Below are 27,832 nucleotides of genomic sequence, written 5' to 3'. Positions count from 1 at the left end.
TGGAGGAGGGAATTACAAATTCTTATTTTGTTCATTATTTCGTGATCATTATTTACATGTGGGTAATCTCTGTTGTCTTTTGACTCTTTTCAATTTTAGGTTGGCCTTTTTTCTGAACAAAAAGGAGACTACACAAGGGGTGCCACACTCACGTCATCACAGCAGGGTCATGTGACATATCGGGACTTTTTTCCCCTTCCCTAAACCGGGCAAGGATGTGGCTAGCATGGGCAGGAAAAAAAGAAAGAAATTAGCAAGCCACAGGCTTTTATTTTGCAACATAAATACCTGATAACTCATCGCAAAGAACTGGATGTACACACCATATGCAATAGACTCACATCTTAGTAACCTCTTGTTTGGATTCTTGTAATAGGACTCTTCTTGAAGAGCATTTGGAAGCTACATATGGTCCAGAATGCAGTGGGTTGGGTAGCTTTTGACATTTCACTATACAATACATGGAAGCTGCTGTTCCATAAAATGTAATTCCCAACAGTTTCCAGGTGTGTAAGTTGTCTGTTATCTATATGTTTCTAAAAATTCTGTGTTTGTTCAATTCGGCAAAAAAAAAAGTTATCCGCTGGGTAGTTGATTATAATGGTGTAAAAAAAAGAATGCCAAATTTTCTCTCTTGAAACCTTGAGGAGTTTCCAGAACTAATTTGGTCAAGTAATTAAAGACATTTGGCTAGAAACCAGGACATTCTGAGTTCAAGTCCTGCTTTAGGCACAAAGCTATCTAGTTGCTTTTAGACCTGTCACTCCTTTGAACCTTAGAAAGAAGAGAATGGAAAAACACTTCCCAAAAAATGCCATCCACAAAACTTCATGGACCTGTCCATGAAAATATCTTTCACAAGAGGCACTGTTGAGATGTTGACTGTGATTAGGGCAATTCTACTCACACCACATCTGGAGATGGTTAAAATTCTGGGAAGGTGGGAGACAGAAGGCTTGTGTTTAAGTTATGTCTGTTTTAGGTAACAATTCTTTGAAGCATGAGTTGGATCTGCAAATACTAAAATGGAGCCTTATCAAGTAAGATATCTGGCTGTACCAGATAATTGGACTCTTCTAAAGCTTCGTCAGAGGAAGAAACATGCAAATAATTGTTGGCCGTCCATTATTGCAACTGTATGATATTGAGCAGTTAAGAAAACTGCAATCACTCTTTGCAAGACACACAGATAGATACCTTGAAAGACATAAAATATGAATTCTAGTCCTGCTTTAAGCACAAAGCCAGTTAGCTGGCCTTGGGCTAGTTGCTGTTTGTCAGCCCTAAAAGGAGGCAATCGCAAACAACCTCTGAAATCTTGCCAAGAAAATTGCAGGAACTTATTTAGGAACAATCACCAGGGATCAACACTGACCAGTGATGTGCTGTGAGCTTCATGGCCGGTGAGGCAAGCGCAAAAACCCCGCCGAAGCACCGGTGGTAGCAGGGCTTTAAAGTGGTGGCAGGGCACCAGCGCCAGGACTTTAAAGCCCTGCCGCCGGGGCCCTGCTGCCGCTTTAAAGCCCTGCTGCCCGGGACAAGGCAAGGAAGACTTCCTCGGTTGGGCCCAAGAGGGACGTCGGGAAGAGCTACATGTGGCGGGCAGCCTCGGGGGCGCTTGCGCTCAGGGGAGGAGCCCCCTCTAGCCCTCCCCGAAACTCCTGCAGCAAAGCAGAAGCTGGCCCGCCTGGTTGAGTTCCCAGGAAGCTGCCTTGGGCGCAGCTGTCCAGCAAGAGGGCCAGGGAGCAACGGGCCCCGCGTCCAGCACGAAGCGATGCAGCGCTTTGTTCGTTCGTTCGTTTATTGGTTTTGTATGCCGCCCACTCCTGAAGGACTCCGGGCGGCTCACAATAAAACAAGGGAGGGGATAAATAAGACAGTACAAACAATATTAAAATACACAACAGTCACAATTGAAGCGGGGCTTCCCTGGTGAAGAGGTCCCACCAGATGACGCAGGAGTCCCAGCTCCTGGAGAGCAGCCAGCAAGGCGCCTGCCGGCCGGCCGAGCAACACCAGCAGGACCCTCACGCCGCTAGTGCAGCTCGGCACGCGTGCCGCGGTGACATCTGCAAGAAAGAGTCAGACGGGTAGCAGCCAGTACTGCCAGGATCACCCCCCCACCCCATGTTTCTGCAGCCCAGGAGCCCCGGCTGAGGAGGGCATTGCACGGGGGCTCCCACTAGCCCCTGGGAGCAGGCAGGAGATGAGTGGGTGGCACAGAATGCTCCCCAAGGTGGAATCCAGCAGCAGGTCTCCCAGACTCGGTCCCGCAACGCCCGCCTCAGCCGGGGCTCCTGGGCTGCAAAAACACAGGGCGGTGGGGGTGATCCTGGCAGTACTGGCCGCTACCCACCTGACTCTTACTCATGGCCAGCCCAGAAGGTATGCCAGCACTTTAAAGTGCATGCCGCCTTGGCCCGCCATAGAGCGAAACATGTCTTGGTTTGTGGCCGGGAGGCACGCTGGCACTTTAAGATATACAAAATCTTTGTATATCTTACTATCAATGTACCACAATTCTCATTTGACTACAATTATTTCAACATGCTTTTACCCCAAATCATTCATACTTAAAGACACAACCACATAATGGCATTCATTAGCTATTTCAAAAAATCCTCCAATAACATTATACCTTTATGACATCTTTTAAGTAAAAGTCAATTAATAAAGTTTCTAAATCTCCCCCCCCTTTTCCCCCCAACTCACTGTTTAAAATTTATATCCAAGTTACTTTTGCCAATACCATAGCATGTATATATTATTAAACAATGTCCATTGACATTTCCTTGTTATTATAATTGGCTAAAAATCATTTACTATTTCTGTCCCATCTCCTCTTATCAGACTCCTCCCAAAAAAGAAAAAAAAAACCTTACACCTTTGTGACAAGATCTAAATAAAAATTTGTTAATAAAATTTATAGGTCTTTTTCCCAAGTCACAATTTGCAATTTATATCCAAATTGCTTTTACTAGTTTTCCAGTGCATGTATATATCACTAAGCTGTATCCATTATCATTTCATTATTGTTATTATAGTTAATTATTTGTTAATGAATAAACATTTAATAACAATCTAAGAGTTACTAAATTCCTACTTATTGATCACCAAAATCAACTAATTTTTTATTATCCACTTTCATTGTCAACCTGTATCTTTCCAGTAACAAAACAGTCTTATCTCTCTTGCCAATTGTGGTGTCAGTCTTCTTTTTACCTCCTTTATAAGGTTTTTAAAGACTTCTCTCCGCACTTTGTTGCTTGAAGGATCTCTCAGGTAATCTTGTTGCCCTCCAGCTGCTACTAAAATTAGCTTGTCTTTGGTTGTCAATCATGCTTCTGAAAAAATCTCTCTTCTTAAGTCCATCATCATTACCATTTTTTTTAAATTCTGTATCTTGGAATCTGGGGTAGAGCTCCAATTCATCGAATTCCTTTTCCATATTCCCTTCTTTCCACTTTCAACCACTTTTACTCCATTAATAAATTCATCTATTGTCTTGTCTTTATCTTCTATATTTTCAGTCTCCCCTTTAATTTTTGGGGCTCCAACCCCATCATCTTTTGCTGTGCAGAAGACTCGTCTTTCCAACTTCTTCTCAATTCTCCCATATCCTTCCAATACTGCCACTCTAGCTTTCCAGGCCTCATTTATTTTTTTATTTTTTAGGTTGACCTGAACACAAGTTCTTTTATGCTCTTCAAATGAGAAGGGTTCTGTTTTTTCCCCCTTTCTTTCCCCTGCCAAAATAGTTCTCAAAGGCACCTGTGAAAACTATTCATGCCCTTGGCTCTTTATCAATTTCTATAAAAAAGTTGCAAGCCCTTCAGCTACAAAGTTAGTGAAATCAAAGAAGGAAAGAGAAGAAGTATGTTGTTTCAAAAACTCCAGCCCCTGACCTGCGAGAGGCAGTGTTGCTACTTTTCACTTTATAATATTTAGCTCTGGCTTATAGGAAGCAAAGTTCTTTATGTTTCTTTTAATAACAAGTAATAGGAAGAATTGTTAAAATAAGAAGGAAGGTTTTAATCCAGAAGTCAAGGAATAAAGCAACAAAAAACAGAAGAAAAAATCAATCTGTTCACTTTAAGAGGAGAAATAAGAAACGTTGCGAGCACCTCAATCCACAAAGAATAGTTACAAAGGAAAAAAAAAGCTTTCCAAAGCAATCCAATTAGGGTTAATTTCGCCGCTCAATTCTTTTGCTTAAGGATCTAATTTGGCTTTAAAAAAAATTATTTGGGCAGTCTTTCACAAAATAGAAAAAATACCTCACCAGATGGACTCACTTTCTCTTTTCACTTCCTTCCTTCTCAACTTCATCTCAACTTCATCAGCCTGGGGGCTGCCTGTTTACCACTGGCTTGAAGTGCTTCCCTTGGGTCAATCAAGGACTTTGCGATGTCCCTGAGATCAGCAAGGCTTCGTCTTCCTGATCACCATCTCTACGGGATGGTTTAAGTCTCAATGGACTATCCAGCAGCAAAAGTGTCAACGGCGGTCTCGGAGTATCAAGACCACACGTTGTGACATCGCAATGTTGGCTCCTCCTTCGTCCCCTAAGCTTCCACAACTTCTGAAGGCAAGCTGTTCCATTGGTTGATTACTCTGACTGTCAGAAAATTCCTCCTTACTTCTAGGTTGAATCTTTCCTTGTTCAGCTTCCATCCATTATTCCTACTTATCCTAGTTATCCTACTGTTTGATTACAACAATCCTAATATCAACCACATTTATGACACTTTCGCAATTTCTTCATTTGTATCCTCCTTTATTATTTTTTACAAATAACTCAAAGTGGCAAACATATCCAACATACCACATATATATGTGTGTGTGAGAGAGAGAGTATTGTATTGTATTGTATTGTATTGTATTGTATTGTATTGTATTGTATTGTATTGTATTGTATTATTACATTACATTACATTACATTATATTACATTACATTACATTACTCTCTTCCATCCCTGCTTCCACTTTTGGATCTCTCAGCTAGCTGTGATTCTTTGTATGGGGTCACATAAGTCAGCTTTCACATGAAGTCGCTGCCGCTTTCTTCAGCAAATATCAGTGTGATCTGTGGGAAATTCCAACAACCTGCTTATTATAACCATTTCACATTGAACTATGAATGTCCAGAATTGATCACGGTCCTTTCCAAATTTCTTCAGCAAGCTCACATAGGTACACAGGAGCATTGGCTGAGCCACAAATTGCATTGGAGTCGGTTGGTTCAAATTCTGCTCCAGAGATTACCATTAATTGTTTCATGGCTTCTGCAAATTGATCACCTATGCATCCACTTGCTGCTGGTGTTGCAACAATATTACTGCCAGCTGCTTGATAGATAGAATTCCTTGAGGACTGGAAGCCATTCCTGAAATCCTTCTCTTTGGAAACGAGTATGAAACTTGCAAGATTGATGTTGGCCTTGTGGGGTAAACCAGATAGATATCAGAGCCAGATGAGCTCATTATACTTTATTGTAAAGTTATATTGACAGACTTTTGCCAGTCTGAAAGTACAATCTTTCTTCCCTTTCTCCTTTACAGCCTAAGAAACTAGGGAGATTCTCTTTGAGTCTCTTACCTCACCCACATCCAGTTGCAGACTATGCTGACTCTTATCTGGCTGTTTCCTTGGTAGATCTCTTTCCCACATACCATTGCATTGTCTTTCAATAAGTAACCATAGCCAGATTTTTGCAGTTCGGCAGTTCAAATCCCTAGTGACACATAACAGATTGAGCCTCCGTTACTTGTCCCAGCTTTTGCCAACCTAGCAGTTTGAAAGCATGTAAAAATGCAAGTAGAGAAATAGGAACTACATTTGGTGGGAAGGTAACAGCGTTCTGTGTGCCTTCAGCATTTAGTCATGCCGGCCACATGACAAGAAGACGTCTTTGGATAACATTGGTCCTTTGACTTTGAAACAGAGATGAGCACTGTCCCATAGCACATATGTGCGAGGGGAACCTTTACCTTTATCTTGTAGTTTTCATATTAATCTCAGTTTTTAATTTAGGATTTTAAGCACCAGAGGGCAGGACAAGAAACAATGGATGGGAACTAATCAAGGAGAGAAGCAACTTGGAGTTAAGGAGAAACTTCCTAACAGTGAAAACAATTAACAGTGGAACAGTTTGTCGTCAGAAGTTGTGGGTGCTTAATCACTGCAGATTTTTAAGAAGAGACTGGACAGTCATTTGTCTGAAATGGTATAGGGTCTTCTGCTTGAGCAGGGGATTAGACTAGAAGACCTCCAAGAACCCTTCCAGCTCTATTTTGATTGATTGATTGATTGATTGATTGATCGATCGATCGATTGATCTTTGACTACAAATACCCTTTGGTATATGGTATAATTCACAGCAATATATTGATTCTTTTTTAGTTTCTTTCTTACCCTTTTTCATGCTAGAACTTGATAATTACTGCTTTTAGGTGAACAAGAAATGCACATAATAAACTCTACATTTGTACTAGCAGTCTATCACTATTTTATTGTGGGATGCATTTCACCACCATGTAGTCTTCACTCTTACTAGAACTTTCAACAGCTTTTTAAAAAAACTCAGCAGTGGCTTAGTGCAAAGATTCAAAAAAATAAGAACCAAAAGTTCTACATATTTTATAGAATAGTTACATTATTCTGTTTTGCTAGCTGTCTGCCATAGAGGCTGGTTAACCAAAGAGTGAATTTGATATCTTCATGGGCCTGGTTTAAAAGGAATTCTACATAGTTGTATTATTTGCTATACAAAGAAGAAATGCATGTGCACTTTGGATGTAGCTTCTCACATCTTTCTTTCCTGGACCACTCATGCTATATATTTCCTTAAAGAAAAGCTTGCTTTTCACAGTTTTAAAGCTCCTTGCTAAGTAAGGCACTTCACGCTTTACCCATCATCAGTTATTATCCTCTTAGAAACATATGAATTATAAATATGGGTCCTATTTGATATTTCTATTTGTACGCGTTTTAAGTGCAATTTTAATTTGCTAATTTAATTTATTTGAACAGTTTTCCTATCATACAAGCACATGCTTGCCTCTGAAAAAAATCATTGTTTCTATTACAAATAATAAAGAAATAATATTTAATGCCAAGAGAAAGCATTTGCATAAGCCATCTAAAATTTTCTAAAATAAGTTTTAAATCTTTATAAGATTTATCTGAAACAATTTAATTTCGTTGCATTCTTCTAGACAAGAAGTAAATATTTTATATAGAATATCAAATATACAGGTGATTCTATCATCCAGAAGTGTTTTACTGGTGAGATGTGTGGCATGTGTGGTTTAATAGATAAATGAATAAAAATTCACAAATAAATCCATGTGTGCTGTGTCTTTTAGGAGGGAAAGCAATTATTGTTCTTTATATCTTTTCCTGTTAACAGACTTTAAAATGTTGCAAGATAAAACTAATTTATATATTTATTTCAAACTTTATTTTCAATTGATGACAACTTTTTTATTAGCACAGACTGAATGAGCCAGTAACAAAACAAATAGGCCAATACTTAACATACACTGAAATACTAGCAAACTAAGTTATTATGAATATCTCAAACATGTAAAAGATATAATACCCTAGACTGAAAATAAATACATCTATCTATCTATATATAATATACATAAATAAAGATAGCTTGGCTTCAATTTCTACAATCTTTTAATTTCATTTCAATCTCTTGACATCAAATTTATATCCCATCAATTTGCTTTTTATTCATAAATCAAAAGAACGTGCTCTTAATTATTAACTTAAAATAATGTCCTTTTATGATCCTGGATTCTGTTTAAAAAAGGAACATATGAGGTATACGGCTGTACCTGCTTGAGACATACAATAGCAAACTGGAACTTTTACGCAGTGAGGCTAGCTGGATTAGACTGAATTACCATTTTCTACCTGTGTTGTGCCCATTGCATTGGCTTCCAGGCAATTTTGAAACATAATTCAAAGTGCTGTCTTTGATCTTCAAAGCTTTTCAGAGCTAAAGGCTAACATAGTTGAAAGATCACTTGGTTCCATAGTGTCTTACCAAACATTAAGGTCTTAAACGGAAAAAGGATCTGTTTCAGATGTTCTGACTATCTGAGGGGAGGTGACAGACTACAGGAGATAGATATTTTTGGAATTGACACTCCAGCTGCAGAAATGCTCTTCACAGAGAGGTTTCTCTGACGCTCCTTTATTGTGTTTGTAATTGCAAGGTTCCCTAAAATCAACTACTAGCTTCACAAACAAAATGTTTTACCATTCAATTCATTTCCTGCTCATGGAACAAAAAGATAGGATCCAAGAATGAATTTGATACACCTGAAAATTACACAAACTTCTTATATATTCACACTTTCTTCACTCTGACCCCTCATGCATACCAACCACAAACACAGAGCAAATATACCCCAGAAGCTCCACAGAAGAGATTCAGGATATAAACCAAGATGGAAAATGGCAAGAGTATTTATTCCACTGACAGAAATTGTTAAATAAGCAAGGGAACCCCTTTGAATCTAATGTAAGATCACTTCTAATATTAAGAGAGCTTGTTATAGGAAGCCAGAATTTTCCGGCTTAACTAGAATAAAAATAGATAATAACAACCCCAAAAAGAGAGCACTCGCATTACCATTTCTGTAACCAATCTCTGTGAGTTTTATATTCAGCCAAGACAGGCAAAGCAAAATAAAAAGTCGCACGTGAAGCATCTCTAACCGCAATCATCATGTTACATAGTCAAATGCTCTTAAACTGCTGTCCGCCTTCTCCAAAGTTGAATTCTATAAGAACATGAAGTGGTTCTAGCTGCATGAAAAAATGCACCCCCCAACTAACCACAAGCTCTTTGTACTTTGAAGGTCATGTTGCAAGAGAAGAGACCAAGCTTCTCAACCATGTACTGAAGATTCCAACATCACGATAAGCTGGCACATAAAAGAATTGGCCTGCATTTTCCAAACCATAGTTCCACCCATGTTCTTACAAGGTTCTTGTCTAATTATATCTTCAACCACAGGCATAAATATGTTTAACCAGATGTTTCTAAGCAGCTGCTAAGCAGCAATGTTTGAAATTTGTTTTGTTTTTTTGTTAATGCCTTTCTTTCCCTAACTGATCAGAATTCAAGCCATTTATGTAAAGTCACAATGAAATAGATCTTGGTCTCCAACCACACTATCTCAGCTCAGTGCCTTATTGCTTACTCGGTTATTTACAAATATAACCAGCAACTCAAAAGTAACCCCCCACCACCACAATATGAGCAGGGAAAAGACTAGAGATAATTTATAATTTGGCAAGACCTGAAATACACACCTTGAGCTCTTCTTGCCTTTCTATCAAAAGCAAATTTAAGACTACGTACAGGACCACCCAGAAATTTTGGAGATAAGACAGAGGAGATACGACTGTATCTTTTACTGAAACCACAGAATTTATGACCATGGATTTGCATGTACCACATAAAGAAGGAGCTTTAGCTCCATTATGGAGCATGCAGAAAATCCCAGACTTACATATCAATATCTCTACTTCAAAAGATCAAAGGCAGAATGTACAATTATGATTTGTGCCAGTGTTTCATGTACATATCATATTGTATTTGTATGCATCATATGCACTTTGATGGGCCTACAGATTTTGGTGGTTTTGTTTTTTTTTTTCATTTGGGAGCTGAATCGCAAAATGATTCAGAAATTTTGTTTGCAAATTCAGATAGTCTGTGACTTGCAAACACAATTAAGCCCCAAATTTCTGTTCCTAAGCAAGACAGTTGTTAAGTGAGGGTTGCCCCATTTTATGACCTTTCTTGCCAAAGTTAAGTGAATCACTTCAGTTAAGTTAGTAACACAGTTCTTGTGATTCTGGCTTCCCCATTGACTTTGCTTGTCACACGAAAGGTGATCACAAAAGGTGATGACTTTGGGTTGCTGTAACCTTTGTAAATAAATGCAGTTGCCAAGTGCCCAAATTTTGATCATGTGACCATGGGGATGTTGCAAGAGTCACAACCATGATAAATGGCCATAAGTTACTTTTTTTCAGTACCGTATTCAGTACTGTAATCTTGAATGGTCACTGTAGAAATGGTAGGTCAAGGACTATCTATAGCAGGGGTGGGTTCCTGCCAGTTGTAACCTCTTCTATAGAAGAGGTTCCACAAATCTACAGTGCCATTTATAACCAGTTCCACCTCACTCCCCCTGCCCGTCCACACATCATCAAAATGAACAGCGAGAGGAGGAATTCTGGGAGTTGAAGTCCACAAGTCTTAAAGCTGTCAAGTTTGAACACACCTGTGTTTTCTTTCTAAAGGGTTAGGGGTGCAAGGGTTTTGTAACTTGACAGCTTTAAGACTTGCGTGCTTCAAATGCCAGAGTTTCTGAGCCAACATTTTGGTTGCTAAGCAAGAGCGTTGTTAAGTGAGTTTCACCACATTTTACAAGTTGACCACTCCCACCCGGTCACATGGCTGGCAAGCCACTCCCACCTGGTCACATGGCCAGAAAGCCACTCCCACAAAGCAGGTCACACCTACAGAAGAGGTTCTAAAAAATTTTGAAACCCACAACTGACCTATAGTATCAATCATGATGTATCAGTATCAATATTATCCATCTGGTATGATTTTTATACATTTTTTCTTCACAAAGAAACAATGTGATAAGTGTTGCAAAACTGAATTTATTTTGAAATGTTCATTTTTAGTTTTTGAAATTGATGATAAATTCAAAGCTATATCCTTAATTTTCCAATCTATGCTTAAACCAAAATAAGGGGCTATCTATGTTCAAGATGTAACTTTATTCAGACTGCTGTTTTCATCTGTCTGTTGATATCTAAATTCAGTTATAAAGTACTAAGAGATTGATCTAAGTACCCCTTATGATATTCTGAAAACTGAATAAAATTTGTTTTTCCTCTCCAGATGTTTCTGTAATTTTATTGCATCTATTCAAAAATGCACAATTACTGTCCAGAGAAAAGCAGTTTTCTTGTACATATTAAAATAAATTCTACAACCATTAGCTGAATCACCCAATGAAACCTGAGTATTAATTTTTATGCCATAGGATTAGAGTTGTGTGTCTTTTATTGTAGTACAGAACACTCTAGGGGTACATGTCAATCTACAGCTTTTCAAAGTCACATTAGAGTTGCATCTTCAGATACTGTGGCATGCTTTCAAAATAATAGAAATGTCAACCACTCACATAATGTTCATATTATCCTTAATTAATATAAATTGCATCTAATTTCATCTCTACTTAAATATATTGCTGCCCAAAATAAGGACCCTAATTTTTATGAGTAATTACTATTACTGATGCATCAACACAATTATTTAAATTCAACATATGCAGAGGCAGAAAGCAGCATTTACATTTTTTGTTGCCTCCTTGCTCCATTCTTAATTTTTGTGGTTTGGAATTCTTCCAGATTCTTTCTTCAACTCTGAAGAGAGAAAAAAAATGTGTTTGTTGGATGCGTATGTGTGTATGAATGTGCATATTTTTGTGTAAATATACACCAGTACTCAATCCATTAAGATAATTTGATTGGTTATAATTTAATTATTATATTAGAATATTATTTTATCAATATATTTTGCAGTTATCAATATTGGGGATGAAACTGTAGATTCAAGATTGAGCAAAAGCTTGGAATTTAGAAAATCATAGGTAAGATAGTATATCTTCGTAGATATGAGATATTGGCAGGAACTATTAATCTAGAAGATAAATAGATAAATAATTTATGACTTCTCTGTTAAAACTTTGGAAACCTCATGCCAATCAACAAAATAAGATTGGGCAAGAATAACCCAGTTTGATTTGATGTAAAGCAACTTTCTAAGCTCCTATGTACGAAGTCCAAGCCAGAACAATATATATATTGTCTTTTCAACATAATAGAGTGGATGTAAGACAGCCTTTGTAATTGATGCCACACTTTCTCTGATATTCTCAGTTTACCAGTTTGTAAGGATATCTGTAGTAGTAGCTATCAGGTGACAATTCAAAATCATAAAATGCCCAGTATTGTAAATATGTATCATATGAATTGATCTTCAACTTTGCAAATGTCACAGCTACACTTTAGTTCAAATGATTTTGCATATATTTTCTTACCTCAAGTAAAAACCTATCCAAACATTATAATGAGCTGTATAAAATATGGATGTTGCCTAAAATGGTTAAACATACATGAGTTTAAGATGTATTTATTTATTTATCATTAAATTGTGAGAAGACCTAACTAGACAATGCTGTAGTAATAAGAATTGGCATTGTATTAATAAATTGGAGAGTTACATTTCTGGATTAGATCTACTTTATCTGGATTTGTAAAAGTTGGAAAACACTAGACAGCAACAAAGAAGGGAACAGGGAAAAATCTCACTTCTTTGTTGCCTTCCAATGACCAGACAGATGTTAGCAGCCCCATTGTAATAGCCTTATTCTAAATAAGTGGACACTATCAAACCATTATGCATGACATTTCCCTACTTTTAATATAGGATCTAATATACTCGGCAAATCTTATTACTGTATTAACTCCAATTTAGTAGTTTTTCCCTCTCTGTACAATATAAGGCAAATTATGTGAAACGCAACTGTAAGCATTTGCTTACTTACTACAATTTCTACAGAGTAGAAGAAAACCTTCCAAATATATTGAAACTTCGAATCTTAAAATCAGGTGCATCTTGATTATTTAATCAAGCAACTTGCATTTTGCCCTGGCTAATTTAGAAAGCTTATAATATTTTACTCATAAAATAATTGTGCACCTGTTGTGATGGAAACCTATTTAAACAAATCTTAATAGGCATTACAATTTGTTCTAAACATAAGCAAGCAAACCGATCAGTCTATAAAGCAACTTTATAAATGCCAGGATTATTTTCCTTCAAAGCTTTCAAAGCATTGATATATTTAGTATTAAGGAAGCCAAATAAATATGATTAATGCCCCAATAATAAATCAAATGAGACAATTATTCATATTACATTTCAAAACAATTACTTAATATGAGTAAATCCACATAACACACTAAGACATAATATAGTTGGTGTGGAATCGTTTTACCATATCATGTGAACTCAGACAATTGTGATTTATTAAATAAACTATGGCTAAACTAATAATGACTTAGCATAGCATAACCCACCCACCCCCTGCAAATATAGGAATGATTATTCTATAGCATTTGTTTTTCATAATTCAAATGCAAACATGTCAAATTAGATTTAAAGAGACAAAGGATAAAACTACAATTTGCTGGCAGCCAATTCCACAAGATGTATTCAGAGGGCAGTCTATAATGTATTGTACACATAATAACATGATACTTCCATTTTCATCTTGCACACTGTAAAAATTCTCACCACATACAACAGAACTGTGTAATTAGCCATGGTACCTATCACAAACAAACATGGCCATGTATAGCTTCCTTCAAGTAATAAATGTAATTCATAGATCTGAAGAAATGGAATAGCATTTAAGTTCTGGATTATCAGCACTGGGTTAAACCCTATTCCATTATAGCAAACAAACTCTTCTCCCTGTTCTGTATTCTCATAATTCTATGGATAGAATGTTAACATCATTATTCTTTCTATAATACAAATTTCACTAAATCCAAAGATCTTTTGCCCATCAAATGAGCAACCTGATCATGACAACACAGTGCTGAGAGAGAATTACACACATTTGTCAGGTTCTAACCAACAAAAAAAATATATTTGCATTCAATATATCTATTCAGCAGTGGTCTGTATTGGTTTGTTTTACAAATTTATACAGCTATTCAGCTCACATATATTAATTAGAACTTTTTTTATAAAACTGAGAATTTCACTTGTGCAATAGAGGTAGTTTTCAACTTACAACAATTCATGTAATGACCGTTCAAACTTACAACAGTACTGAAAAAAAGTGACTTATGACAATTTTTCACACTTACAACCATTGCAGCATCCCAGTGGTCACGTGATCAAAATTTGGATGCTTGGCAAATGGTTCACACTTATGAAGGTTGCAGTGTCCTGGGCCACGTGTTCTCCTTTTTGTGACCTTCTGATGAACAAAGTCAATGGGGAAACCAGATCCCCTTAACACCTATGCTACTAACTTAACAACTGCAGTGATTCACTTAACAACGGTGGCGAGAAAGGTTGTAAGATGGGGCAAAATTCACTTAACAAATGTTTCACTTAGCAACAGAAATGTTGGGCTCAATTGTGGTCGTAAGTTGGGGACTACCTGTACACGTTCAAATGATACTACATCTTCCTGGGAAGGTGGGAAACCATGCTAGTTACTGAACAGCTAATTCATGCTGACTTTTTTTCCTGACTAATTGAAATATCTTTTTAAGTATCAGCTATACTCTAGATCCGACAGTTTATGAATACAGAGGATGAAAATACGAGGAAAACCATGAACAGGGTTGAATTTCTTTATGTACAGTAAGGACAGACAGAAATACAAAAGCCACGCTTGCTACTGCATAGGAAATGACAAGTATAATTTTCAAGGATATACATGTATATAAAATACATTTTAAAAAATAAGGCCAACCTTGGAAGGCACATCCTTCCTTGTCAAGCTATGTGATGCCCAGCCCACATCATCTAATGAATACAAAAAAAAAATATCCTTGTTCTAAATCAATTCCCACCTTTGATATTTTCTAATGGACAGTATGAAACCCTGACTCCATACTGTCTTCAGTGGTGCTTAATTGTGAAGTTTAAGATACAGTTCTCCGACTTTTATCAGCTCTCACTTTAATATGCATCTTGGAAAAAGTTAAACCAAATGTAAGCAATGTTACTTAAATATATGTTTTAACTTAAAATTAAGGACTTTATTTTCCAACTCTTTCTATTTAGAAAAGACTACATTTACAAACTTTTCCATAGATATTAATACAACACAAATTTGGCAGACTTTATACCCCCCCAACAATTTTTTATGAAATAGCAACCGTAAAACACATACACATACTGGCCATCTGATCACTTTAACAAATTCATTACTAAAAACAAAGTTATGCCCGGTAGTATATTACTAATTAGGACCTGGTATTAATTTTAAGGAGTTTCCCCTGGCCCCTTGTATTCAATATTTACACTGATTTCTCTAATTGGAACCAACTGATCTTTTTCCTGTATATTTATTTTCTAAAGCCTAGCAGTTAACAATGACTCTAATACAAGTGAGGGGTTTTTTTGCTTGTAGCTTTTGTTTGAGGTTTAATTAAGAAGACCCAGTGTCTCCAAGCCTGAGCTGTGTTTTTAATTGCTCATATGTATATCATGTAGACTTCAAAAGAAGTAAAAGACATTTATAACACAGAGCACAAAAGGGAGCTTTGAAATGTCTACAACCATACAAAGTGGCATAATTAAAAACCTATGGCTGCTTCTGTGATAGATATGCAAGATATATATTTATAAAGTAAGCTATTGTATACACTCATGACATGCCAAAAGTGGTTTCGCGCTGTAAAAGAAATAATCTCAACACATCTCAAATGAACTGCAAAGCAAACTAGCATGGTAACCTTTTATTCAGGTTGATCTCGTGTATTCTATTATCATAGATTTCAAATGTCTGACAGCTTACCCATATTTTCCACTTTTGAATTCTTAATTCAAGAGTAATTATTCCTCCTCTTAAAACAAGAGGTAGCACTTGTAACCACAACATAGCACAGCAACTTTCCCAGGGTGGTCCCAACATGATTCCAGAAAAGCATCACAATTAAAATATGCATTTCGTTATAGTTCATGGCTGTCTTTCTCCTAGCTCCTAAAAGGAGAAAGTGCTATTTCTATCGGCATGAAATTCAATACGGATTGTGGAATTTTTTTTTTTGCCTGCATTGTAGATGGAATCTCTTACAGAGCTGAAGTTCTTTGCCAAGCTTTTAAAGTCTAGAAACCTGCATGAACCTTCCTGTTTGTTAACTATTATTATACCACTGAAATTACAAATAATCCACATAACCACCACCACACACCGGTTTGATTTGAAAATATCTCCTTATGTGAAGTCATTTAAAACCCGAGGAGAAATGTAAAAAAGAGTCTGCAAGTCATCTGCGTAGTCAGAGCACTTCACAATGCTAATGCCTTTCTTCAGTGGGCAAAGCTATTCACATCAGTCAATGTCTCTCCCAAAATAGAACCTGCTATACAAAGACCGCATATGACATTTAAGCCACAATGCCTATAAATACAGTTTATGTTTCAGTAGTAAGTTCCTCCAGAAATGGACACTAGAACCCGTTGCTCTGAGATAGTATTCACAATTCACCCTTTTGTTAGACTACTGGAACAATCGTAACGTTTTAATCGTAATGATTTTAAAGGAGGTTATATGCCAATTAAAATACACACGTGACAGGGCATGTCAGTAGATTAATTATGATGTTTCAGGCCATGGACTGATATGTATATTAACTTTATGTTTTAAGATCAATGTAAGACAGAGGTGGATTCCTACCAGTTCGGAGCGATTTGGCTGAGTAGGTAGTAACTCGGCCTGCCATGCCCCCGAACTGGTTCTATCCACACCACCATAAGCGCCACCATTTTGTTTTTTGCTTCTGTCCACAGATGCATTTTTTTACTACTGCACATGCATGCATAGCATGCATCAAGCACACGTACCCAAACCACGCCCCTGAGCAAACTGGCAATAGCAGAAGCCAGACCCTATCCCTGATGTAAGCTGTTACAAAACAAACAATTAATGGGCATAAATAACCATATTCTTTTTATTAAGTAATAGAAAATGAAAATTTCAATAGTTTAAAATGGAGGGGGAGAAATAAGAGGTTCCAACAGAAAAGAATATAGGGAGGGAATTAAAAGAGAAATTAAAGGAAAAATAAGAGGTACTTAAAGGGTTAAAAAAAACTCAATTGGACAGTGTTGTACATTTAGTTCTTCAGAAGGAGGTCAGAAAAAGATTGGAAATCCTTTTCCAATCTTCAATCAAAGTTCTGGGATACAGAGTGGTTTTGAGAACAAACCCAATGAGCATTCTAATAAAGAGCTCAAGAGGTTGAGGCCATGAAATTTGTATATTTACAAATACACCCTTCCACAAATGTCTTCCTATAAAACTTCCTAAAAATCTATTAAGATTCCTAATTGCCATCCACATGGGATAGAATGGGACTACAGCAAGGTATGTTTCCTGTGAGAAGCAACAGACATGCACTACTAGCCACTGGCACACATTTCCCAAATTCTGCATTCTCTAATCAGATAGCCAAGCCTTCTAAATAGTCAGAAGAATCCATTGTCCTCCAAAATAGCCCTATTAGACCAGTAGTAGCTGCTCTTTAGAAAAGTGTAGACGTCCATCATTAATCATGGTATACTGGGAAGGATCCCCTTCATCACAACAACTATTTATCTTGAATCATTTTTTTTCCTCCAGAATCGTACTAGCATTTAGCTGTTTAGAGCTGTAATACTCTGAGAACACCTTCTGCCTAAAAGATGCATGCAAATTAAAGAAATTGGTAAGATAGAAAAAAGGTTTTATTCATTTTTTATTCATTTTATTCATCAAATTTATCTGGCTGCCCATGTCAAATTAAGTGGGCAACATACAATACAACCTAGAAAAATTCCACAAAGCTAATTAAAGTGATACATGTGATCAAATCAAAACCATGAGATGGAAGATATTCAATATAATTTAGACTTTACATTGGGACATGTACAGGAGAATTATCTGGTGAAATTCTAGAGTCAACTTGGAAAGTTTTAAAAGGATATTAATTCATGGAAAATAAGGATGTCAATGGCTATCATAGGCTATTATAATGGCTACATATTGTGTCCAGCACTGGGATATTACTTGCATAATGTTTTTGTACTTACACATTGATTTTGGGCTTCCCACAGGCATTTAGCTGCCAACTGTGGAAACAAAACCTAGGGCTAGAATAAGCCTTTGACTTGATCCAGAATAAGACCTCTTATAAAATATTACAAAACAGACTAATTGCCCATGGAGAGGGGAAGTTATTTTTAAAGTCTCATCTACAAAGAAAAATGCTCACATATTACAAAATCTAATACTAAAACCATGTCTATTTTGCAACATATATCATTTATTCTATATGTTGTACTGTTCCAGCATGTGATACTGGCAGAAAAGAATCCCCATGATTTTTTTAACCCCAGCAGCCTTTCCCATAACTCAAATGTATTAAAAGATTATGAGCTTCATTTATCCTCTAAAACAACTTCTTCCTTCAAAAGTAAAGCAAGGAATTGGGGAATTAAAATAAAGAATTATTTTTAAAAGTGCAAAAGCAGCTCTTCTTCAGAAGACCACACCTTTGTTTCTTTTATTTGGGATTCTTTTCTCTCACCATTTCAGTTTGTTTTTAAGATACTTGCTACAACAATTAATAATTCCAGGAAGAAAGAAATGGCTATACAAAAGAAATATGAAACCAAAAACCCAAATTCTTGTTCTCAATGAAAAATGCAACAAGTTTTATCATAGCCACCCATGACTGCACCATCTAAGGGAATTTCATTCTAAGAAAATATTGTGGCAGTAAGTTCCCAAGACCCTACTTAATAAGAGGCAGATGTTTTGTGAAAGATAAACCAAGCAGATCACCAACATGGATATCAGAATCAATCTCATTCCACCGAGTTCATCAGCATTGAGGCAAGGCTAAATACAAAATAAAATTCATGTGAACATACAACCAAACATTCAAGAGGAACCTCTACTCATTTGCTTCAACTCACATATAAAGGATGGATTAGCATTCATGGGAATTTATCATCCATCAATCTTTTTAGAGGACTATTTCTCTAAATTAAGACATTATATCCACATTAGAGTTTACCTTTTATTTCTCCAAGGAGTTCACTTGTGTTTAATCTCTCCATTTTCTCCTTCCAGTCTTTAGAAAGTAGTTTTTCCATGCAAGATGAATCTATAAAGAAAGGTGAAAGTATTAGTAAAAGTTCAAATGAAATCAACAGACAAACTGAGCAGCCTTTTCCAGAAAATGTGGCTTCAAGGAAATGCCATGCCTCCTGCATTATGATAGTAGCATCCTATTAACTGATGTACTTGAAGGCAGTCAATGAATAAAAATATATTCAGCTTTCTAAATAAAGAATGATGCCAGAGTTATATTGTCCTAACCTTGCAGAGGAATTTATAGAAGAAGCATCCAAGTTCTCAGGAGCACTCAAGTTAGGTAGGGAAAATTTTAATGTCCTACACACACATACATACATACATACACACACAGATAGACAAACATTTAATGAGGACACTAGAAATAAAACTGCCTGTGCTATACATGTTATGTATGGATTGTTTGTATACCTCTGCATTATGGAAAGATTGTGTATTCATTCATTAATTTATTCATTACATTTGTACCTGGACTACGGTATAAATCAAAGTGGCCTATATTGTTACTTCTTCCTATTTTATCACACAACAACAACACCAGAGGTGGTATTCAGCAAGTTCTGACCACTTCTGGAGAACCAGTAGCGGAAATTTTGAGTAATTCAAAGAACAGGTAAATACCACCTTGATTGGCCCTACCCCCACCTATTCTCTGCCTCCTGAGTCCCAGCTGATCAGGGGAGAATAAGGAGTTTGCAGTAACCTTCCCCTGGAGTGGGGTGGGAATGTAGATTTTATAGTATCATTCCCTTGCCACGCCCACTAAGCCATGCCCACAGAACCAGTAGTAAAAAAATTTGAATCCCACCACTGAATCAAACCTTGTGCATTAAACTGCTCTGAAGAAAGTGATTAGCCCAAAGTCACTTGATGGGCTTCTGTGGTTGAAGGTAAACTTGAACCTGGATCTCCCTTCTTCTAATCCAGCACCTTCATTACTACAGCACTCTAGCTTTCATAAAGCTATTTCTGCTGGAATTCAAACCAACATATCACAAGGGAAAAGTTTAAGTACTACACAGGTTTTTTTTAAAGCACAGGTGTCTATAGAGGGAGAATGGAGGTGTGCACATTGGGAAAGAAAACAAACTATATATTTGTCACTTTCTTTCCAGCTGCAAATCACAGTAAAATTAACTGTCTGCTGGACAGTGGATTGAACCAATCTTACTGACAGTAGAGGGAACATGTATGCTAAATCTAGGGGGGGGGGGTGTCCTACAGCTTATTAAAAAGCCAATAACATCATGTGTTAGCTGTTTTCCAGCCGCTCACTTGTAATGAACACAAGTCACAAAATAGAGCTTTAAGTTGTCTGCACACCTTCTGGCGACAGGAGGACTTATGTTATTGTTCTATTCTGAATTGGGCTCAAGTCTTTTGTTCTACTCATCATTATTCCAATACGTGGAGTAATCTTTACAGAAAAAGAAAGAATCAATCAGCTATCTAGTGTTTCAATCTATGTCCTAAGCCATCCAAGTGGCAACTGATGATAACTATGGCTCCAATTCCTGACTTCCTCTCTCTCCTTTTATCCTTTGGCCTTTCTGTACTCCTAATAAACACAGCAGGTAAAAATTTCAACTCATTTAAAATATAACCTTAAACAATAAAAATATGCATTTACTTTGCTGAGGGTCACTATTGCTTATTTTTTTGAAAAAAAAACTAAATCATAGTTTAGTGTAACATCTGCATGCAGCCAGTCTTATGTAAAAATAATCAGTCCTGTAACTGCATACATATTACCAATTTGTCAGAAAAGCTTACTGCAAAACTTTTTTACAAGTTGTGTCTACAAGAGTATAGGAACATCTTTGGAAAGACAATGCCACTTACTTCTTTTCCACCAAATAATATTTTAGCAGAAAAGCCAATTTACTAATTATATCCTTTTAAAGCAGAAAGGGAAAAAACAATGAACAAGAACAAAATTAAGCGGCTTTAAGTTGTAAAGGCAGCATTAAAATACTTCTTATACCATAAAACAAACAATTTAATCTTATGAATTTTGGCCAGATAATAGAAGCATCAACAACTAACCACCAATTATCAATAGAACATTATAATTTGTTTCCTGTGATATTATCAGTTTATAAAGATGACTCTCTTGTGCCCAGACAAAATTTTAATCATCCTCACCCCCACAAAAATAATGTTGGCTTTAAGCTGATATTTACATAAAGTAATAGTATTTTAGCTAAGCAGCTTTCTCCCAATACCACTATTATTACCACGACTCTATTCATATATTAGTGTAAAATATATTAGAGAATTAAGGATATTCAGACAGTGTTAATTTTCAGCACTTCTGGAATCTTATAAGAAATTTCCACAGAGAACAATAAAGTGACAAAGGTGCATTTCTTTGTAAATTTCTTTTCAATACACTAACGAGCTTTTACATACCACACACTAATCAGCTTTTTCTTTTTAAAATCAACAGATGAAACCTATACTGTTTATTGTTCTGATATGACATATTTTCTTCATGAGTTTATGGTTTTTGAAAAAAATATCTAAAACTTTATAATTAGGCAAATTCATCCAAAATTCTTAAATATTAGACCAAAATGGTGTCATGTCCTAAAATTGAACAATTATTATACTAATAAATTCTCATAAATTCTCATGAACCAACTGAAGGAAAAATCTGGAAAAGTTCTATATTTTCTACATAAGCCTAAAGTATATTGGTATTTCCTAATTCCTCAACTTTGCCTTTCCCTTTAAATTCTGCATGAAGGAAGAAGCAAAGAAAAATAATTCAGTTTCAGGATATTCCTAGTTTCTTCTTAGATGCAAAGAAATGTGGTTTTAAAAGAATACTAATGATTAAATACCTTATTATTTCAAATCACCTTCAACCTTTTACATCTCAATAAAGCAACCTTCTACATCTCAATAAAGTACACAGTTATACAATCCATATAATTGATAACTATCACTGCCATGAAAAGCTCACTTTTTAAAATATACTTCTTTAAAAGTATATTGTTTCTCATACAGTAATCTGATAATGACTGTTATTATTTCTAAAACATGGTTTGTTTACATACAATCTTGGCAATGTCTAGGCATTTCGCAGACACAAAAGACAAACACATTAATGATTTCTTAATTATCAGAAATGTATGAAATATTTTAATATTTCACAGTAATTTGAAGAAAATGTCAATCAAATCTCCCTCTTTTCCTATATTGCAATAAAAAAAGTTTCTGTTATGGAGAGTAATCTAGCAATATCTGAAACATGAGCATCTCTCTTGAAATCATACTCAAGAAAACAGTATTTATATTGAAAGAAAACAACCAAGTTCTGTTTACATTATTAAAGTTCACTCTATATTTACAAGTGGAGCAATAAGGAATGATCACTACATTTTAAAATACCTTAGGATTTCTGAAGTTTCTCCTTTCATATACTCCATTTCAACATTGACTTTACATTTTAATTATATCATATCAATTTCACACAGTCACTATATCAACGTCCCATCTTATTTACTGTTTAATTCAACTTTACAATCCATCTTCACATGCAGAGACAGTCAGGCAAAAGGGATTAGAAACAAAGCATCAAAATAAGACTCTTAAAACCACTTTAAAATATGCAAGTGACCAGAGTAGTGTTTACTAAATTAGGGGCAAACTCTAATTAGAACTTCCCTCAATTGTAATATCAATTCTTGCCATGGGAAATCACAGTGAAATAGAACAAGATCATATATTAACTTTACTGGCCCAAAAACTGAAAGTGACTGGTCATAGTAAGAGGCATCCAGACCATACTGTTGGCACTATCCCTGCTTTATGCAGACAGCTTCTTCATCCAATTTATTAAGTCAGCTTTCATTTCATTTTATTTCATCTAGAACAAATCAACTCCAGATTAAAAGGGGGGGGAGACAATGGAAGAAAAAAGATTCCAACAATACATGAACTATGCAAAAATGTGAAGGCCAAGATCTGGCTTCATTCACAAGTACTGTCAAAATATGGATTAAGCATTAAACAAGCCATCATAATTTAGATTGCACACATTTCTAAATCATAGTAGTTCCCCTATGATGCTATGTCAAAATTTTGCACATTACAGCATTCCATAAGATCCGTTCCCTGACATGTAAAATAGAACTCTATTTGATATCTCCTAATGTGGTTCTCTGTAACTTATTCATCTTTATTATTTTTTCTTGGTTCCCCTTTCTTTTCTGTTTTTTTTCTCATGTTCCTTATAAGACTGATTAGTTATGTGCTGTAAAGTTCCTTCTGACTTCTAGTGACCACATAAGTAGATTTGCTCCTTACAGAGGTGCCTGATTTTATATTTTCAATCTTGTTTAGCAATTTTCCTTTACTTATCTGTGTTGGCATGCCTACCTTCCTTTTCAGTTATTATCTGAAGCACCTCTTACCTATTTTCATCATTATTGTAAACTGCATATGTAAAGTTTTAATTCCACCAAGAAAACAACTTGACCTTCCATACAGAAGTTGGCCTGCAAACTTCCTGCAGCATTGCCGATTTACTCAGTTTGTATCACTCAGAGTGAAACAGCTGCCTTATAGTACATAAGTTCCCCTGGCACATAAGTGCTAGTCATTCCCGATTCTAGGGGGCGGTGCTCATCTCTGTTTCAAAGCCGAAGAGCCAGCATTGTCCGAAGACAGTGTTCGTGGTCATGTGGCCAGCATGCATGACTAAATGCCAAAGGTGCACGGAATGCTGTTACCTTCCCACCAAAAGTAGTTCCTGTTTTTCTACTTGAATTTTTGCATGGCTTCGAACTGCTAGGTTGGCAGAAGCTAGGAAAAGTAATGGGAGCTCACTCCATTGCACAGCACTAGGGATTTGAACCACCAAACTGCCGACCTTTCTGATCAACAAGTTCAGCGTCTTAGCCACTGAGCAACCGTGTCCCACAGTATGTAGCAAGCAGTGAGGGACAACAAGTCTCAGGGTTTGCTGATAGAGCTATCACATGAAGCAAAAGCTATTTTCATGTTTCTCAAATGAACTGTTTCGGTGCACATGTATATGCAGAGAAGGCCAGGAACCACTTCCAAAGAAGCCAAAATGTGATTATTTTAGTCATTAACAAAAATTATTTTGCACATGCTCGTTCATATTAGAAAAAGTCTATATAGTTCCTAAGGATTTACAGACTTAATGACACATCAACCATCCATCCCATCCTCTTTTGAAAGTTTTGCATCTCCTGCTAAAGTGTTTAGTCCCTTTACTAGGAAACAGGCAATTGCTCCCAAACTGCTATGGTAGGAATGGCAACATCATTTTGGGAATCCCCTTGACCGAAGAACTTAGAAAAGTATCAAAAGATGAAGATAAACAGACTGACTTGATAGATGAAGAATCTTCAATCATGCACCATTTAATCTCTGCCTCTTACAATAATACCTCTAAACATTACACATTAAGATTTAACAAACCACATATCCAATCTGGTATCTCTTTGGTAAGACATATTTCTATGCTAAAATCAAATTCAGTTACACTTCAGATATAATTTTTTCAATCCATTCAAAAAATGAAGTCTGCAAACTAGCTTCCTTCCACTCTGAACTCTAAGATATTCCCAAACTATTACTACCTCTGACTGAAACTCTGTGCTTTCCAAATATTGGGATATAAATTTTAGTTGTTGCCAGGCCTGTTATCTAAGCTGAGCTTGGCTGGGAAAAGAGCTTATATGGCTCTTATTTTTTAAAAAAACCCTTAATGAACATTTCAATGCACATAGATAAAATGCCATACAATAACTAAAACACCCACCCCCTCATTTTGTTTCCATCCTCATAAATGGGGATGACCAAGATTCTGCCCTGATATTTATTCTTTTAATTTATTTACTAAAAAACAAAACCTTTCACCTTTCCAATGTTTTTGTTCTCTAAAAACAGCTCATACAATGCTCGAATCCTTTTTATTTTTAGCAGAGAAATAAGAGAAAGCATGCTTTTCCCATAGAACAAGCCACAGATATAAACATTAACACAGATGCTCTCTGAGAGAGAGCTGAGCTTCTCAGCCACTTGATCATTAAGGAATGCACCAACTGTTTTAGATAATCTTGAGCCAGCTCAAATTCTGTTCCACACTCCCCTTCAGGACTGGTCAGTTTTGCCCTGCTCCTAATTTTTCATTTTCCTCACTCCTCTGGAAGAAAGAATGGGAGAAAGAGAGGGAGACCAAGAACTTTTCCAAACAAAGAAAAACTTTCAGACAATTAACCCTCTCTTCTTTCAGATAAATTACTAAGTATCAAATGCAATCTGTTTCCTTTGTTTAGCCAATATGAACAATTTGTAAATGACTCAGGAATAAAATTCAGAAAATGTCATTTTAAATTAGAACCATTATAAACATGCTAATGACTGCTCGACTCAAAAGATGCAGGATTAGTACAAAAGAATATATTTAGTTCTTGAGAAAATGCAGTTGTCTTGTCACACAACTATTTGGGCTTTGAATTATATGGTTTACTCTAGAAAGTGCTTGTTCTATGAGCATTGTAGTAGCCAAATCCATTTCTTATGTCACAGATAGTTATTTAACATATCTGTAAAACTGTTTACATTCAAGTATATTTTGAAACTGTCAGAACAGTATTTTCATTTCATTGTTCCCTTTCCCTCCTACTGTGGATTGAATGTTTATATTATATGCCTCTTATTCCTGTTTGCATTACACTGACAATGGATTTAATACATACTATAAAACCCATTTTCTCTCATTCCCAGAATAATGTGAAATGCTGGTGATTTATAACCTCAGAACTCACACTGAAGTAATCACTTATACCTAATATTAAAGAGACATAATTTACTTAAAAGTCCAATGGGGATACATATATGTACTATTACTTTCAAGGTGTACTACACTACACATATAAATATTCTTATCTTTACAATACTGGTTATTAAGCACACAACTGACTAACAAGTTTCTGATATTCAAAAAGCAACACTCTGTACCTTCTTAACGTATCTTAGAGATTCATATGTTCCACATTATAGTTTTACGCTTCCTATTATTATTATTATAAGATTTATTAAGTAGGCTGAATATTTAGGATGAACATACATCAATGATTATGTTCTTTACTTTCTGAAATTCTATAGATTATTTTGAGTAGTCTGCATTGTAAATCAACTTTTAGTAGTCTGCTCTGCATTAACTTTTTGTTCTTCAGTGAGCAAAGCTTACCTGGTGAAAAATACAGGATCACCAAAAATTAGGAAAATTAGGACTACGCTCTTTATGAAAATCTAGACAACCACTGAATGGTGGCAAACAGATGCAGAAAACTATAAAACTATGGTGTACGTGTGTATGTGTATGTGTACATACATATATGTGTGTGTATGTGTATACACACATACAACATATGTATCTGTATATACAGTCTTTATACACAAATTTAATATGAATCAAACCACTGAGGGAAGCATGCTACAGATCCTTCCATATATAGTTTATTTGTCCAAAATACCACTTTTCCATATCATTCTGTTTGGTATGAAAACTTCTAAGTGCAATAATTAGGAATGTTACTTTTTATAACTATTTGTAAATAATGCTGGAGACTAACATTGATGGGGACCAGAGGTGGGTTTCAGGCAGTTTGGTATGCATGTACCAGTGCCAGAAATCTGGTGTGCGTTTGCGTACTAGGGGCTTCCGGAGGCCCCGTACTGGAACAGTCGCTTCCCTGGCCTGCCCCCACATTCACTCCCCCCGCCCAGTCACCACTCGCTCTTGTTCTCGCCCCGCCTGTCTGCACCCTGCTTGCCCCGCCTACCCACTTCCTTTGCCGGACTCAGCTGTTGGAAGAAGCCCATGCTTCCTTCTCTTTGACAAGCACCTTGCAAAACCAGAACTTTGCAAACTGCTTCTCAAAGAGAAGGAACGGGGGAGGGGGACAGACTTCTTCAGATGAACCCAGAAAGGCCACTTTGCCTCCACTACTCTCCTTCCCACACTACAGGTGCGGCCTCGAGGGAAAGATGTCCTACCAAAGCAACAACATCCCTCAGATCACAGTGAGGTGAAGCGCCCTCAGGCATATTCTGCCGACCATGGGTGGCCAGGGCTGGTGGGTGGGAAGCACGAAAAGTCTGGCAAGAAGGGAAGGGGGTGCCTGGCGGGAGGCTCAGCTTCCCTTTCACAGCTTCCCAAAGCCACAGTCGGCCCGCTCAGCTCCCGGGGATGATTTCCCATCCGACCACCGATTTATGAACAGAAATTAATCATCTTCTTTTAAACTTTCCATTTCAATGAGAATTTAAGAAGTTTTAGAAAAATTTGTACTGAAATGGAAAGTTTAAAAGAAGTTGGTTAATTTCCATTTATCAAGGTCATATTGCTGGCTGACCCAGTACCTGGCCAGGGGCTGTCCTGGATCATCTCCCAGCCGGGAAGGGGCACCAGGAGAAAGCGGAGCCACCAAAAGCCCAACTGCAGCCAGAAATGGGGCACAAAGGAGCCGCCACCCAGCAGAACTGGGAGCGTCCCCAGGTTGGTGAGCTGGCAGGAAGATTGCATGGGCCTGGAGATGGTGGGGAGGCAGGGGTTGAGGCTACCCTAGGCACCTGCAATGGGTGGCAACCTGCCACCTGCAGCTCTGAGAGGAAGGAAGCGAGCCCCAGGCCTCATATCTGCCTCCTTCCTCAAGAGCTTGTTTTGGGGATAGCAGCCTCTCCCGCCATTGCGCCCTTCACTTGCTTTCCACCCAAAGGTTCTGCCAGCAGGGCACCTCCCATTTTGCCTCTCACGAGACTGGGTGCAGAAGATGCGTCCA

General features: G+C 36.8%; 1 protein-coding gene across 7 annotated transcripts in view; it reads right to left on the bottom strand.

Annotated features, from left to right (window-relative positions):
* SOX6 (SRY-box transcription factor 6) overlaps nt 1-27,832 on the bottom strand; it is a 476,183-nt gene that overhangs the window by 173,608 nt on the left and 274,743 nt on the right. For all 7 annotated transcript variants that reach the window (XM_087717470.1, XM_087717425.1, XM_087717434.1 and 4 more), the window contains one exon: nt 18,925-19,014. In XM_087717470.1, coding sequence (XP_087573596.1) covers nt 18,925-19,014 — 90 coding nt within the window. The remainder of the gene's footprint in view (nt 1-18,924; nt 19,015-27,832) is intronic.

Source organism: Thamnophis sirtalis, unplaced genomic scaffold (assembly GCF_051295495.1).
Source record: "Thamnophis sirtalis isolate CommonGarterSnake01/CBP01778 unplaced genomic scaffold, rThaSir2_p1.2 scaffold_1, whole genome shotgun sequence".
NCBI lineage: Eukaryota > Metazoa > Chordata > Lepidosauria > Squamata > Natricidae > Thamnophis > Thamnophis sirtalis.
This window is presented reverse-complemented; position numbering and strand designations above follow the sequence as displayed.